This window comes from Carassius carassius, chromosome 8 (genome assembly GCF_963082965.1).
Source record: "Carassius carassius chromosome 8, fCarCar2.1, whole genome shotgun sequence".
Classification (NCBI taxonomy): Eukaryota; Metazoa; Chordata; class Actinopteri; order Cypriniformes; family Cyprinidae; genus Carassius; species Carassius carassius.
Window position 1 is genome coordinate 9,832,641 of NC_081762.1, and position 16,724 is coordinate 9,849,364.

Consider the following 16,724-nt stretch of genomic DNA (forward strand, 5'->3'; position numbering starts at 1 on the left):
TATGTTGTTCTAAGTCACTTAAACACACATTTAAGTGCATTAATTGCAATCAAAAGTTTAACGAATCTAAACCAAATTAATTTGTATTCAAATAGCCTACATTTGGTTTCTAATATAGGCTAAACTGCACTGTAAAAATTATGACTTTGAGTTAGGTGAAGGTGAGTCTAACCAACGAATTAGAACAACTTGAACTTGAGTAGAAATGGAAAGCTTGAAAGAACAGGTAACCACGCAGTATCTCTTTTGTTTAAAAAATTCCTCAAATTAACCACTCTCCGTCAAGAGGGGAATGAGGTGGGTGGTGTGGCACAAGTATTCTGGACCATGGCGGTAGGAATGGGATATAATGATGCGGCCCTGAAAGACCTTTTCAACGCCGGTCTGGATAACCCTGTGATAGAAAGGGAAATGGATAAGCTGAAAGCCTTTGATTTTTGGGGGTTCATTCTGTACCTACAACAACGGTCTCAGTGGGATACCCCAGCCACACCTGTCTCTCCCGGTGGGATGGCCGACTCTAGACCGGGGTCTACAGACAGGAGGACCGCTAGCCCAGCACCACTGCACAATATGGCCGCCAGCCCAGTGCCACAGCACAAGGTGGTTGCCAGCCCAGCTCCACTGCACAAGATGACAGCCACAGGTGACCCTCCAGAGTCGAGTCAGGTTCCCGTTGACCCTCCAGAGTCGAGTCAGGTTCCCGTTTACCCTCCAGAGTTGGATCAGGTTCCCGTTGACCCTCCAGAGTCGAGTCAGGTTCCCGTTGACCCTCCTGAGTCGGGTCATGTCACCGTTTACACTCCAGATTGACACTCATGAGTTAAGCACTACCACAATTAGACCTCAGGAGTCAAGTCAAGTCACCAATGATCTTCATGGGCAAGTCACCAACTATCTTCATGGGCAAAGTCAAGTCACCAGTGTTCTTCATGAAAGTGAAAGTGAAGTGACATTCAGCCAAGTATGGTGACCCATACTCAGAATTTGTGCTCTGCATTTAACCCATCCGAAGTGCACACACACAGAGCAGTGAACACACACACACACTGTGAGCACACACCCGGAGCAGTGGGCAGCCATTTATGCTGCAGCGCCCGGGGAGCAGTTGGGGGTTCGGGACTCGAACTCACAACCTTTCGATTGGGAGTCCGACTCTCTAACCATTAGGCCACGACTTCCCTGGGCAAAGTCAAGTCACCAGTATTCTTCATGGGCAAAGTCAAGTCACCATTGATCTTCATGGGCAAAGTCAGGTCACCATTGATCTTCATGAGCAAAGTCAGGTCCCCATTGATCTTCATGAGCAAAGTCAGGTCACCAATGATCTTCATGAGCAGAGTCAAGTCACCATTGAAGTCTCCACGTCTCTGCTGAACTACCAGAGCCTCTCCACGTCTCTGCTGAACTACCAGAGCCTCTCCACGTCTCTGCTGAACTACCAGAGCCTCGTCACGTCTCTGCGGAACTCCCAGAGCCTCGTCACGTCTCAGCCGAACTCTCTGAGTGCTCGACTTATCCTTTCGTGGCCACGGAGGCCACCCCTAACCTGTTCATGTTCTCGGTTTCAGACTTGCCTAACCAGACTTGCTCTCCTGTCTCATCGATCCCACTGTGGTGGTCTTCGGCGCCGCCCTGGTGGGCTCCTGTCCCGACCGCACGGCTTTGGTGGTCTTCTGCGCTGCCTTGGTGGGCTTCTGTCTCGACCGCACGGCTGTGGTGGTCTTCTGCACCGCCCTGGTGGGCTTCAGTCTCGACCGCATGGCTGTGGTGGTCTTCTGCGCCGCCCTGGTGGGCTTCTGTCTCGACCGCACGGGTGTGGTGGTCTTCTGTGCCGCCCTGGTGGGTTTCTGTGTCGACCGCATGGCTCCAGTTCCACCTTGCTCCATCCTGCCCTGTCGGCTCGGCCCTGGCCCCCTGAACTTTCTGTTCTCTCCTGGCCTTGTGTTTTGTTGTTGTTTTTATTTTTTGCACTTCCTGTCTCTGTTACCTGGCCCTCCGTCCCTCCCCCTGGTCCTCCACCGGTCCACCTCCCTCCTGGTCTCTGTGTTCCTTGGTTTGTTCTTGTGTTCGGGTTGTAGGGGAATTTACAGTTAAAACCCAAGGACCAGATATGTCGCAATGAAGACCAGGAGTCAGAGATGAGTTCAATTAATAATAATAATTTTACTTGAAGAAGCTTCAATACTCTCGACGGAGTTCGTAGGCCGCTCCCGTACAACTCAAAATCAACCACAGTTATACCCTGACAGAGGATACTAATTGTGTCAATACATGTCAAAAAAATTCTGATTGGTTCCAAAACCTAGATAAACTCTCCAAAGACGTATATCTTATACGCTGGACACTGGCAGTTGATCGTTTGTCATGGGACTGTATGAGCTTCTCCCTGTACAGACAGATACTAACACACATACACAGAGAACTTATCTAAAATTCAAGGCTTTCTAGCACTGGCGAGTGTCTTATCATTACGGTTGGATACACACGCATAATATGTGGACATTAATCTTGAGGAAAAGAAATACAGGGTAGAACAGGATTCTTTAATATCTCATAAGCGCACATAAGGTTACACATTTCACTCTAGCCATAACTTGATTAATAGTCAAACAAGAAATCATGTAATAATATAATTAATATCAGTATGAAGGATATGGCAACTCGGCATCCACTCCTTCAGGGTGGAACATCTGGTAGCTGCTCTGTAGGGGAGGGGGTAATGTCACGCTGTCTGGTCTGTTTCCCCGGGTGTCCACTAGTGGTCTCACTTCCCCATAGGCACCTCACCTCAGGCACTACAATTCCCACAAGGCTTTGTCCATTCATCACAGTAATTGCACACCTGTTAATTGCACTCAGGTGTCTTCACTTTCATAGTCATTATCCTGCCTATTTAAAATAAATATATGAAATTGAAGTAATTTTAGTTCACATTATTGCTTATTCAGAAGTACATATTTACCATATTTCAAATCACATACAAAATACACTAAAGTCCCACTTAAGTGGTTCAAAAATATAAATTGTAATATATTTGAAATTTATTACAAATAATATGCATTTATGTGGTAAAAAACATTACATTTAATTCACACTTAAGTGTATTGTTAACTGACATTAAAGTGTATTTTAGTTCACATTAATTGCATGTCAATACATTAATAGTACACTTTAAGCATATTTTAAAGACACTAGAAGCAATTAGGAACATATAATTGTACATATAAAGATGTACTAAAAGGTGCCACTTAAGTCCCACTTAAGTTGTTAAAAAAATCACTCAAAAGTTCAACTTTTTGCATTTAATATAACTTTAAAATGTGATACATTTGAAATTAATTACAAAACACAGTAATTACAGGTAGGATCTAAACCATCTTAGAGCCTGCCCTTGAATACCTGTATAGTTTTGTAATCGATCTATGAGTATGTCATGATCTATGGTGTCGAACGCAGCACTAAGATCAAGTAAGACTAGAAATGAGATGCAGCCTTGATCTGACGCAAGGAGCAGGTCATTTGTAATTTTAACAAGTGCAGTTTCTGTGCTATGGTGAAATTCTTCATACAGATCATTTTTATGCAGGAAGGTGCTCAATTGAGCAGACACAACTTTTTCTAAAATTTTAGACATAAATGGAAGATTTGAAATAGGCCTATAATTTGCCAGTACACTAGGTTCTAGTTTTGGTTTCTTAATAAGAGGCTTGATAACCGCCAGCTTGAATGGTTTTGGGACGTGACCTAAAGATAACGACGAGTTAATGATATTGAGAAGCGGTTCTTCGGCTACAGGTAACAGCTCTTTTAGTAATTTGGTGGGGACAGGATCTAATAAACATGTTGTTGGTTTAGATACAGTGATAAGTTTATTTAGCTCTTCCTGTCCTATATTTGTAAAACACTGCAGTTTATCTTTGGGTGCGATGGATGAAACTGAAGTTTTAGACGCTGTAGAATCTACATTCGCTATTGTATTTCTAATGTTATCTATTTTATCAGTGAAGAAATTCATAAAGTCATTACTATTTAACGTTGGTGGAATATTTGAATCAGGTGGCGTCTGGTAATTTGTTAACTTAGCCACTGTGCTAAATAAAAACCTTGGATTGTTTTGGTTATTTTCTATGAGTTTGTGGATATGCTCTGCCCTAGCAGTTTTTAGAGCCTGTCTATAGCTGGACATACTGTTTTTCCATGCAATTCTAAAAACTTCCAAGTTAGTTTTTCTCCATTTCCGTTCAAGACTACGAGTTACTTTCTTGAGAGAGTGAGTATTACTGTTATACCATGGCACGGTACGTTTTTCTCTATATCACATTGCACTGTTTATGAATATGTGAACTCATGCCATCAAAAAACAAGAAAATTATCTTAAAAATATAGTGTTATATATCATTCATATCACATTTAAACAACAATGAATCAATTAAAGGATAATCACATAGATGATAAAAGGTAAATGATGATAAAAGCAATATCTTCTTATCTATTTCTTTGTAAAAAAAAAATCTTTAGAAATTAGTTTAGAAATAAGTTATTTTAATGTAGTAGTGGATCCACTTGAGTTTGGTAATATATTAAAGTTAGTATTACTAAAGATTAATTATTTGGTTAGACCTATTTACAATTTGCTATTTGTCTGCAAAATTCTGGTTTCACTGGGCTTGCTTGGACAGAGTTAAAATGTATTTTCTTACATTCAGACTAATGGCAGAAGGTCTGGGAACCATGGCCGCTTTGAATGGCCGAGGCCATATGATTGACAGGTAAAGCAATCAATCATGTTTAGTTTTGTGCCGCATCATGTTTTTCACATACTTTTGAAAATCAAGCATTTAGTTGATCCTGATAAGTGCTCAATCATGTCTGTTTTACTAATTCTGGCTTCACTGGGTCTGCTTGCACAATGTTAAAACTGGTTTTTCTACACTGTCAAGGAATTTGGTATGTATCTTTGCAAAGCTTGTGCTTTTTCTTTTAAACATGCATTTAAAGTAACACTTTTGATCTTTCTCAGTCTCTCATCTCCTGACACATAGGAAAGATGTATTGCTCAGTGGTTGCTCTTCCTAAGCTCAGGATGCTTAGATGAGATTCTCATATCTCTCATTTTAGTATCAACAGCATTCCAGATATCTAAGATTTTTCTCCTATAAATCTTTAGGAGAAATAACTGAGACATGAGAAAGTTCTGAATGAAAGGAATCCCAAATGACAATGGGAGGGAAACATGGGAGATCTCTTTATTGTCTAGCTGTAATCTCTTGCAAGCCTCCATTATAAAAATGTTTTACCGCTCAGAGGTTGCTATTTTTGTTGTAATAGGGGTTTCCACTTTTAATGGTCAGGACAGTAGGAGTAGAGACAGAAAACAATTGGAAACATGAGAATAGAACACGAGCAGGAAAGTACCTTTAGCTAGGATTCAAACCCATGCCGTTTGAGGTGCAGTTGTGCTTCACGCTGATGTGTTGCCCACAAGTCTATGGTTCTGACAGGATACTCTGTGCTCAGGATACTAAGGGGCAATTCTCTTATATGTCTCATTGAGATATCATCTTTGGCTTAAGATGTCTTCAGTTTTATTTTAGGAGAAAAGTTAAACTTTCCTCCTAAAAATGAATATTGTTAATACTAAAACTCTAATTTAAATAGCATTACACATTTCAGAATATCAAGGATATTCAGAATATAATAATATTAAAAATATTACTAGTTTAAATTAATCTTCAATGTTCAGCATTGTATACACACCACATTTTCCAAACCAAATGTTGTTGTTGTTTTCATTGTTTAGCATTAAAATATTGTCTTTTACAATATGCACATATATTTGCATGTATGTAAACAGAAGTTATGGTTTCCTCTGTTAAATCAGTGTGCAATAAAACACTGTCTAACATAAAACAACTTCAGATATGACAATACATGTATTGTCTGATTGAAACGATGTGGATAAATGAAATTGAAGCTAACCAGAGGGAAGAAAAATAAAATAAAAAGGAGATCTCTTTAACATTTAAAATATTTCTTAGACAGAAATGAGGTTACCTTAAGATTAAATGGAAACTTTTTCTTGAGTCTACTGCTTCTCAAACTCATCTCCTGAGACAAAAACTCTAACACTCTCACAATTGTCTCTTTTAAGCTTTAGAAGAGATCTCAACAACTTTACACACTGTGATCAGATTGTTCTCTTTAGCTTGTTAAACATATTTAATGGTATAATATTCTGAGTTTGCATTTGACTGTTTTTATGCATTCTGAGGAATACTGAATCTGTTTTTGTGCAGGTGAGATGAGTAAATGAGTATTCATGTATGAGTAAAAATACATGATTATATTTTGTCTTGAACTACTGTAACATGTTGACACAGCGCACACAACACATCTACACTTGCTCTTGCTTTCTCTCAACATGGGGACAGTAGAGCTGTCAGTCAATACATGGGGAAACAAAGTAACTGGTATTACTTATTTGAAAATGTCACTCAGATATTTCCTCATAAATCAAAAAGTAATGCATTACTTTACTAGTTACTTAAAAAAAAGTAATCTGTAACTTGGGTTACTTGTAATGCATTACCCAGAACACATGCTGCTATCTGCTACAGTACAACCTGAAAATTTTCAGGTTTATTATAGAAATAAACTTTCATCTGGCATTTCAGACAGGTTCAGTGGATCTTATTCTGGATATGAATTTATGCTAAACATACGTGGGGTCCAGCTTGAGGATGAAGAAGAATATTACTGAAAGGGGACTTATTCTAACACCGTGTTTACACAGTGAAACAGCATCGAACAAAAACCTTGCAGTCTGACCGCACAGTGAACGTACTCAGCAATTATATACTAATTTAGAAATTAATTTCTCATTTGAACATACTGGACATACTGGATCAGCTGGACATACTGTTTTTCCATGCAATTCTAAAAACTTCCAAGTTAGTTTTTCTCCATTTCCGTTCAAAACTACAAGTTACTTTCTTGAGAGAGTGAGTATTACTGTTATACCATGGCACGGTACGTTTTTCTCTATATCACATTGCACTGTTTATGAATATGTGAACTCATGCCATCAAAAAACAAGAAAATTATCTTAAAAATATAGTGTTATATATCATTCATATCACATTTAAACAACAATGAATCAATTAAAGGATAATCACACAGATGATAAAAGGTAAATGATGATAAAAGCAATATCTTCTTATCTATTTCTTTGTAAAAAAAAAATCTTTAGAAATTAGTTTAGAAATAAGTTATTTTAATGTAGTAGTGGATCCACTTGAGTTTGGTAATATATTAAAGTTAGTATTACTAAAGATTAATTATTTGGTTAGACCTATTTACAATTTGCTATTTGTCTGCAAAACAAATAGCAAACTATTTCACTGGGCTTGCTTGGACAGAGTTAAAATGTATTTTCTTACATTCAGACTAATGGCAGAAGGTCTGGGAACCATGGCCGCTTTGAATGGCCGAGGCCATATGATTGACAGGTAAAGCAATCAATCATGTTTAGTTTTGTGCCGCATCATGTTTTTCACATACTTTTGAAAATCAAGCATTTAGTTGATCCTGATAAGTGCTCAATCACGTCTGTTTTACTAATTCTGGCTTCACTGGGTCTGCTTGCACAATGTTAAAACTGGTTTTTCTACACTGTCAAGGAATTTGGTATGTATCTTTGCAAAGCTTGTGCTTTTTCTTTTAAACATGCATTTAAAGTAACACTTTTGATCTTTCTCAGTCTCTCATCTCCTGACACATAGGAAAGATGTATTGCTCAGTGGTTGCTCTTCCTAAGCTCAGGATGCTTAGATGAGATTCTCATATCTCTCATTTTAGTATCAACAGCATTCCAGATATCTAAGATTTTTCTCCTATAAATCTTTAGGAGAAATAACTGAGACATGAGAAAGTGAACAACATATTTAATCTATCTACAATTTCTCTCTATGATTCTGTGATGAACAGCTATTTTTTTTCTTTCATCCTGTTTAAGAGCATACATCCTGACACCCATTTAAAGACTTTAGACTATTAGCCCAATTTTAATGCAATTAAGTAAAATAAGCTAAAAAATTATCAGATTTCTCAAATAACTTATTTTAAATGTTGAACTAATATTAAATGAAAAAATAAATTAAATATTTTATTAAATTAAAACATAATGGTTAAAATGTCATGTTAAAATAAATGTATCTTTTGCTGTAACTGATATTTCATTATAAACATATTCTCTAGGCTGTTCATCACATCACGCCTTAAAAATTAAAAACCAATAAAAGTGGTACAGTATTTCATATTTTAGTAATAATTCAGCACCATATTTATGACAAAAGGCTTTTATTTGGCAGACAGAAAAAAAGTTCAACAAAACATTTATAGCATTGCAGCATTGCACACTGCTGTGTGTTGATGCTGTTGGTGACTGCACTGTGGGACGGGTGCGTGGCGTCACAGCTGACGGTTGTTGCTCTGCTCCACTCACTCTCAGTGAGGCTCAGGCTGCTGCTCCAGCTGTACAGTCCATCCTTCTGCAGCTGACTGGGACTCAGATTGACACCAGAGCTCCTGCTGCTGCCGTCCACCTTCCAGCTCAGCTTCCAGTCAGAGGGGAATCCCTTACTGGCCACACACAGCACTGTAGCCTTCCCCTGCTGCAGCTCGTCTCTGGAGGGAGGCAGCACCGTCAGAGCGGGACGAGCCGCAGCTAAAGAGAGACACAGATGGAAACTGTGAGGTTTCAGTCTTCTGAAAAACAGCTCTATCAGTCTTTCTGACTGTGTTTCACTTCCCTTTAAGAGATTCAGAGTTAATCAAGCAGATCTCAAATGCAATGCTCTATAAAACACACATTTTACCAGCAATCACACATACTTTATTATTTATTAATTATTAATTATAGATAATGTTATATTATATGTTATTTGTTAAAAACCAGTTACTTACAGATATAACTACTTGTAGATTGTAAACCACACCAGAAGAAAACACATCTCTATCTTATGTGACATTCAATGAAAAAAGTCATTAAAAAACTTAATCAGCACTGTGAAATAATGCTGCAATTAGATATTTCAATGTCTTTGAGTTGTGTAAATGTCTGTGAAATAACTTAAATATCCAACTAAACTTATCATTTTAAGTAAAGCAAGCACATTATTATTTATTGTAATGTTGAATTCAAAGTTGTGAAGCAGATCTCAGGTTCAACAGCCTGCAAAAACACATTAGTATCAGTATTCATATTCATATATTCAGTGTTCATAAAAATCAAGATTTATAACTTTAAGTCTATACTAGACCTAAATGTATATATTGGATTTATATCTACCTTTCAGGTTTATATTCTGAGCAATATATTCAGACTTTAAAAAAAATAATAATTTTGTATTTTATAAGTATTTCACCTAAAATAGATGTGTTTTATTTTATACATTACTGTAAAAAATATCCTTTTTTTTCTACACACGAAAAATTAAATACTTTTTTCCAGGTCATAATTACACAGATTCATGGCCAAATCTGATTACCAACAATATGGATTTTTATATGTGTATAATGCCCCAGTGATACAAACTTAATCAGTGTCTGTACAAAAACACTGACATCAACACTCACTATAACACTGTGAGACTTATCTTAGTATTATCTTATGTAGCTAAGTTTAGTTTTGCTTAGACAGGACAAAATTAGAAATGAACTATTTTTATTTCATTAATGCAAAATATATGTTTATGGTAAATTCCAGGATGCATCTGAATGTGTTTTTGAAAGTGTTTTGCATATTAACTGAACACTGAGCTTAAAACTCCACGGATGATTATTAGTGTGTGACACCGACACACACACAGAAGAAACAATGATTTCTCTTATTCTAACTCTGGGGACATTCTGTCTGCTTGCACAAGGTTCAGGAATATATTTTTGACAAAATGGAATTAATTGTTTGGAATTTATTTTATATTATTTAAATTTGTGCTTTGCTTTTTAGTTTTATTATATTTAGGATGACTTCTTTATAGCAGATGAAATCTTGTCTTTCTTTGTATTTTGAAGTTTTGTAATTGTTTTTGCACTCTCTCTCTCAGTGTCTCATGAAGAGGTTCAGTCTCCTGAGTCTCTGCTTGTTAAAGCAGGAGAATCTGCTTCTATCAGCTGCACTGGGACCAGCGGAGTTGGTGATGACATGAGCTGGTATCTGCTGAAAACTGGAGAAGCTCCTAAACTCCTGATCCATGACGCCAGTCAACTTGTATCTGGAGTCTCAGATCGGTTCAGTGGAACTTATTCTGGATATGTATTTACACTGAATATACGTGGAGTCCAGCCTGAGGATGCAGGAGATTATTACTGTATGGGGTATTATAGTAATACAGTGTTCACACAGTGAAACAGCATCATACAAAAACCTCCCTCAGTCTGACGGCTGAGAGAATATGATTATACTGAGAAGTTCACAATATCAGTCAATTACGATGTTATCAGATAAGGTGTGCTTAATTAGAATTGCAAATATAAATAGTACATCCATGAGATAATATACAATGATGAATTAATTAGACTTTAGTTCATTATAAATGATACATGAAATCCATGTGTCTGTTATTCACATACTCTTTCATTCATCTTGTAGCATTTTGAGCAACAGAAGTTAAAATCTGTCCATGACATTTTAATTGTAATTTTACATTTTAAATTAATTCAGCTGAAATGTAGAGCCTATAGAGTAAGTGAATCTTAGCCTTAGGCCAGTTATGCTTAAATTCAGTGGGCAGGATCCTAAAACCTTCAAAAAGCAGCAGCAAATGCTGACGTGAGCTTTACTATGTGCAACATAAAGACAACAAATCATATTATCATATTACACTGTTTATAAATATGTGAACTTATGCCATCAAAACACATGAAGATTATCTTTTAAATTCTATTTAAAAATAAAGTGTTATATATCATTCATATCACATTTAAACAACAATGAATCAATTAAAGAATAATCACACAGATGATAAAAGGTGAGTAATAAAGGTAATCTATTCTTTCCTATTTATTTTTTTAGAAATTAGTTTAGAAATAAGTAAATTTAATGTAGTGGATCCACTTGAGTTTGATAATCTGTTAAAGTTAGAATTAATAAAGATTAATTATTTGGTTAAACCTACAATTTGCTATTTTTAATAATTCTGATTTCACTGAGTTTCCTTGCACATAGCTAAAATGTATTTTCTTACATTCAGACTAATGGCAGAAGGTCTGGGAAACATGGACGCTTTGAATGGCCGAGGCCATATGATTGACAGGTAAAGCAACCAATCATGTTTAGTTTTGTGCCGCATCATGTTTTTCACATACTTTTGATCCTGATAAGTGCTCAGTCATGTCTGTTTTACTAATTCTGGCTTCACTGGGTCCTTTTGCACAAGGTTAAAACTTGTTTTTCTACATTGTCAGGGAATTTGATATCTATCTTTGCAAAGTTTGTGCTTTCTCATTTTTAAATAGCTTTTTTATTTTTAAACATGCATTTAAAGTAACACTTTTAATCTCTCTCTCAGTCTCTCATCAAGAGGTTCATTCTCCTGAAACATAGGAAAGATGTATTCCTCAGTGGTTCTTCCTGAGCTCAGGAGGCTTAGATGAGATTCTCATATCTCTCATTTTAGTATCAACAGCATTTCAAATGTCTCAGATGTTTCTCCTAAAAATCCTTAGGAGAAATAAGAGTAGACACAACTGAGACATGAGAAAGTTCTGAAAGAAAGAAATCCAAAATGACAATGTGAGAGAAACATGGGAGATCTCTTTATTGTCTAGCTGTAATCTCTTGCAAGCCTCCATCCTGAAAACATTTTAATGCTCAGAAGTTGCTTTTTTATTAAAACAGGTTTTTCTACCTTTAATGGTCAGGACAGAAGAAGTAGAGACAGGAAACAATGGGACAGGTAAGAATTTAAAAGGAGCAGGAAAGTACCTTTAGCTAGGATTCAAACCCATGCCGTCTGAGGTGCAGTTGTGCTTCACGCTGATGTGCTGCCCACAAGTCTATGGTTCTGACAGGATACTCTGTGCTCAGGATACTAAGGGGTAATTCTCTTATATGTCTCATTGAGATATCAGCTTTGGCTAATAATATTTCTAGTTTACATTTATCTTCAATGTACTGCATTGTATACACACCCCATTTCCTAAACAAACTAGGAGACAAGATGTTTAATATAATAGTAATACCCTTTTCTACAAATGTTATTTGTTGTTGTTTTCTTTGTTTAGCATTAACATTTTGTCTTGTACGGCCCATTTGTGCATGTATGTAAATAGAAGTTATGGTTTCCTCTGTTAAATCATTGTGAAATAAAACACTGTCTACATAAAACAACTTCAGATATGACAATACATGTATTGTCTGATTGAAACCAGATCTCAACAACTTTACAACTTTATTTTTCTCCTTAACAAGGGACTGGATCTCGCACATTTGTCTCCTCATCCAGCGTCTCTAGCTAATGAGAAATATCTGAGCACAGTGTGTGATGTTGTTGGGATCTTGTTTTGTAAATTCCACTTATTTTCCAGCGATATTATCGACTTGATTGCACAGATACTATTTAAATTGAACTGAGCTGGATGATGACATCACTGAATTCAATGATGAACTGCCTTTAACTGAAAATTGAGCTTATACTGTACAATTGCCCACTTGCATTATTGACACAATATTTTCCTATTTAATTCTGTAAAGCTTCTTTGACACAATCTGTATTGTTAAAAGTGCTATAAAATAAAGGTGACTTGACTTGACTTGTTTGAAACATTGGAGGAGACATTGGAGTCTTTAGCTAAGGAGAAATATCTGAGCACAGCGTATGATGATGTTGAGATCTTTTCTAAATCTAAAAAAAAAAGAGAAAAATGTGAGAGATCCAGTGTTAGAGTGTTTTTGTCTCAAGAGACAAGTTTGAGAAGCAGGAAACTCAAGCAAAAACCTACATTTGATCTTAACCTAATTTCTGTCTTGGAGAAACATCTGAGATGTTAAAGAGATCTCACTTTTGATTTTTCTTTCCTATGGGGAGTCTCTGTCTATTAATTCTCTGTATTCTATCAGCTGCACTGCATCTTCATTGATTATTACATGAGCTGGTATCAGTGTTGGGGAAAGTTACTTTTAAGAGCAATGCATTACAATATTGCATTACTTCCTAAAAAAAGTAAATAATTATGTTACTTAGTTAGACTCGGACTGAAGGAAATGTAAATTCATGTCTGTACTGTAGAGGGCACAGCGCAAACAAATTGCTTGAAGAAAAAGATGCAGGAGAAGAAAATTAAACACTATTCAGCAATAAAAATGAAACACAAATGTTACATTTTTTTTAAAACAATAAAAGTGGTACAGTATTTCATATTTTAGTAATAATTCAGCACCATATTTATGACAAAATGCTTTTATTTGGCAGACCGAAAAAAAGTTCAACAGAACATTTATAGCATTGCAGCTGTAGAATTACAAAAGATAAGAAAATATGAGCAATATAACAGCATGTGTGTGTAATTCATTCATTACACTGCTGTGTGTTGATGCTGTTGGTGACTGCACTGTGGGACGGGTGCGTGGCGTCACAGCTGACGGTTGTTGCTCTGCTCCACTCACTCTCAGTGAGGCTCAGGCTGCTGCTCCAGCTGTACAGTCCATCCTTCTGCAGCTGACTGGGACTCAGATTGACACCAGAGCTCCTGCTGCTGCCGTCCACCTTCCAGCTCAGCTTCCAGTCAGAGGGGAATCCCTTACTGGCCACACACAGCACTGTAGCCTTCCCCTGCTGCAGCTCGTCTCTGGAGGGAGGCAGCACCGTCAGAGCGGGACGAGCCGCAGCTAAAGAGAGACACAGATGGAAACTGTGAGGTTTCAGTCTTCTGAAAAACAGATCTATCAGTCTTTCTGACTGTCTTTCACTTCCCTTTAAGAGATTCAGAATAATCAAGCTGATTTGAAGTACACCTGTCCATAAAACACACATTTACTGACTCTTAGTACCCAGATTTTTAAATAATCAGTATTCATTATAATTTTAATTTTAAACTTAACAATAAGGTTTCATTTGTTAACCTTAATTATCGAAAACTAACACTGATCAGTTGAAAGCATTTAATCCTAGTCAACGTTAAATTCAACATATACTTTGAATACAAAAAAGTTTTGTAAAAAATATTTAATGGATCTGAGCTAACATGAACCATCAGTGAACAGTTATTTTCATTAACCAACATAAAGATTATTGATTGACATATTAAATGTATTGTTCATTGTTAGATAATGCATTAGGTTAATGAAAAAAAATAAAAACAAGATGTATAACTATATCAGACTAAAATGTACATACTGATTTTAAACATCTAGCTCTCAGATTCTGATTTATTCACTACATTTTCTCAGAAAATTAAGCTTTTGTGTTTTGTTTCTTTATTAATATATCCAAGTATAAAAGAAAAAAATAATTTTCGTTAGACAATCATTAGACATTTAGATTTATAATTTGATATTTAACAATATATTTAGATTTTTTTATTTCGTTAGTATCCAGTTATAGAGTAATGTAACTGACATCTAAAACAGGAGTAAGGTATATTTCCTATGTGAAACACAATTCAATTAGATAAATAAACTATTGTCTGTGGTCATGTTACACACTGTAAATTTTTTTTTATCCTAGTTTGTTCTCATATCTCTTGTTCGGTGGTTTTATTTTTAAATAAATATTTTGTAAAATAGAAAGAGATTTACTTACTTCCAACTGAGAGTCGAGTGCCTCCACCGAACGTGCGCCACAGTGATACAAACTCAATCACCAGCTGAACAAAAACCTCCTGCACTAAAACTGACACTGACATCAACACTCACTATAACACTGACACTGCTCTTAAGACTGACACTAAAACCAATAATACATTTTATTTGTCACATCAAAAATAGAAATACATTTAATGTAAATGTAAAATGTAAAATGTAAAATGTAAAATGTAAAATGTAAAATTGTTAAATTGTTAATGTAAAAATGCTGCAAATTGTATTTGTATTATTTGGAGGTAAATTCCAGGATGCATCTGAATGTGTTTTGCATATTAACTGAACACTGCGCTTAAAACTCCATGGATGATTATAAGTGTGTGACACTGACACACACACACACACACATACATACATAGAAACATTTTTTTAGAAACATGATTTCTCTTATTCTAACTCTGGGGACATTCTGTCTGCTTGCTCAAGGTTCAATAATATATTTTTGACATAACGGAATTAATCATTTGGAATTTACTTTAAATTATTTTAATTTGTGCTTTCTATTAGTTTAATTATATTTCGATTTTTTTATAGCAGATGAAAACTGGTCTTTGTTTGTATTTTGCAGTATTGTAATATTATTTTTTGCACTCTCTCTCAGTGTCTCATGAAGAGGTTCAGTCTCCTGAGTCTCTGTCTGTTAAAGCAGAAGAATCTGTCTCTATCATCTGCACTGGGACCAGCGGAGTTGATGATGACATGAGCTGGTATCTGCAGAAAACTGGAGAAGCTCCTAAACTCCTGATCTACAAAGCCAGTCGACTTCAGTCTGGAGTCTCAGATCGGTTCAGTGGAACTTATTCTGGATATGTATTTACACTGAACATACGTGGAGTCCAGCCTGAGGATGCAGGAGTTTATTACTGTATGGGGTATTATAGTAGCAGGTGCTCACAGTGAAACAGCATCATACAAAAACCTCCCTCAGTCTGACAGCTAAGAGAATATGATAATACTGAGAAGTTCACAATATCAGTCAGTTATGATATTATCAGATAAGGTGTGCTTAATTAGATTTGCAAATATAAATACATCCATGAGATAATATACAATGATGAATTAATTAGACTTTAGTTCATTATAAATGATACATGAAATCCATGTGTCTGTTATTCACATACTCTTTCATTCATCTTGTATCATTTTGAGCAACAGAAGTTAAAATCTGTCCATGACATTTTAATTGTAATTTTTAATTTTAAATTAATTCAGCTGAAATGTAGAGCCTATAGAGTAAGTGAATCTTAGCCTTAGGCCAGTTATGCTTAAATTCAGTGGGCAGGATCCTAAAACCTTCAAAAAGCAGCAGCAAATGCTGACGTGAGCTTTACTATGTGCAACATAAAGACAACAAATCATATTATCATATTACACTGTTTATAAATATGTGAACTCATGCCATCAAAACACATGAAGATTATCTTTTAAATTCTATTTTAAAATATAGTGTTATATATCATTCATATCACATTTAAACAACAATGAATCAATTAAAGGATAATCACACAGATAAAAGGCAAGTAATAAAAGTAATCTCTTCTTTCCTATTTCCTTGTAAAACATTTTTTAATTTAAGTTAATTTAATGTAGTGGATCCACTTGAGTTTGATAATCTATTGAAGGTAGTTAATATTAATAAATTTTAATTATGTGGTTAAACCTATTTACAATTTTCTTTTTTTAATAATACTGGCTTCACTGAGTTTCCTTGCACAAAGTTAAAATGTATTTTCTTACATTCAGACTAATGGGAGAAGGTCTGGGAAACATGGACGGTTTGAATGGCCGAGGCCATATGATTGACAGGTAAAGCAACCAATCATGTTTAGTTTTGTGCCGCATCATGCTTTACACATACTTT

General features: G+C 35.8%; 4 gene segments (V, D, J or C); 2 read left to right on the forward strand and 2 right to left on the reverse strand.

Annotated features, from left to right (window-relative positions):
- Nucleotides 1-267: 267 nt before the first annotated feature.
- Nucleotides 268-9,014, reverse strand: LOC132144859 (Ig kappa-b4 chain C region-like). The segment is given in 3 exon segments: nt 268-394; nt 8,410-8,813; nt 9,000-9,014. Coding segments are annotated over 3 exon segments (546 nt in total).
- An 846-nt stretch (nt 9,015-9,860) lies between these two features.
- LOC132144683 (immunoglobulin kappa variable 1-6-like) lies at nt 9,861-10,424 on the forward strand. The segment is given in 2 exon segments: nt 9,861-9,929; nt 10,110-10,424. Coding segments are annotated over 2 exon segments (351 nt in total).
- Nucleotides 10,425-13,447: 3,023 nt separating this feature from the next.
- LOC132144684 (Ig kappa-b4 chain C region-like) lies at nt 13,448-14,944 on the reverse strand. The segment is given in 2 exon segments: nt 13,448-13,891; nt 14,805-14,944. Coding segments are annotated over 2 exon segments (423 nt in total).
- Nucleotides 14,945-15,240: 296 nt separating this feature from the next.
- LOC132144685 (immunoglobulin kappa variable 1-6-like) lies at nt 15,241-15,778 on the forward strand. The segment is given in 2 exon segments: nt 15,241-15,289; nt 15,465-15,778. Coding segments are annotated over 2 exon segments (348 nt in total).
- Nucleotides 15,779-16,724: the final 946 nt, after the last annotated feature.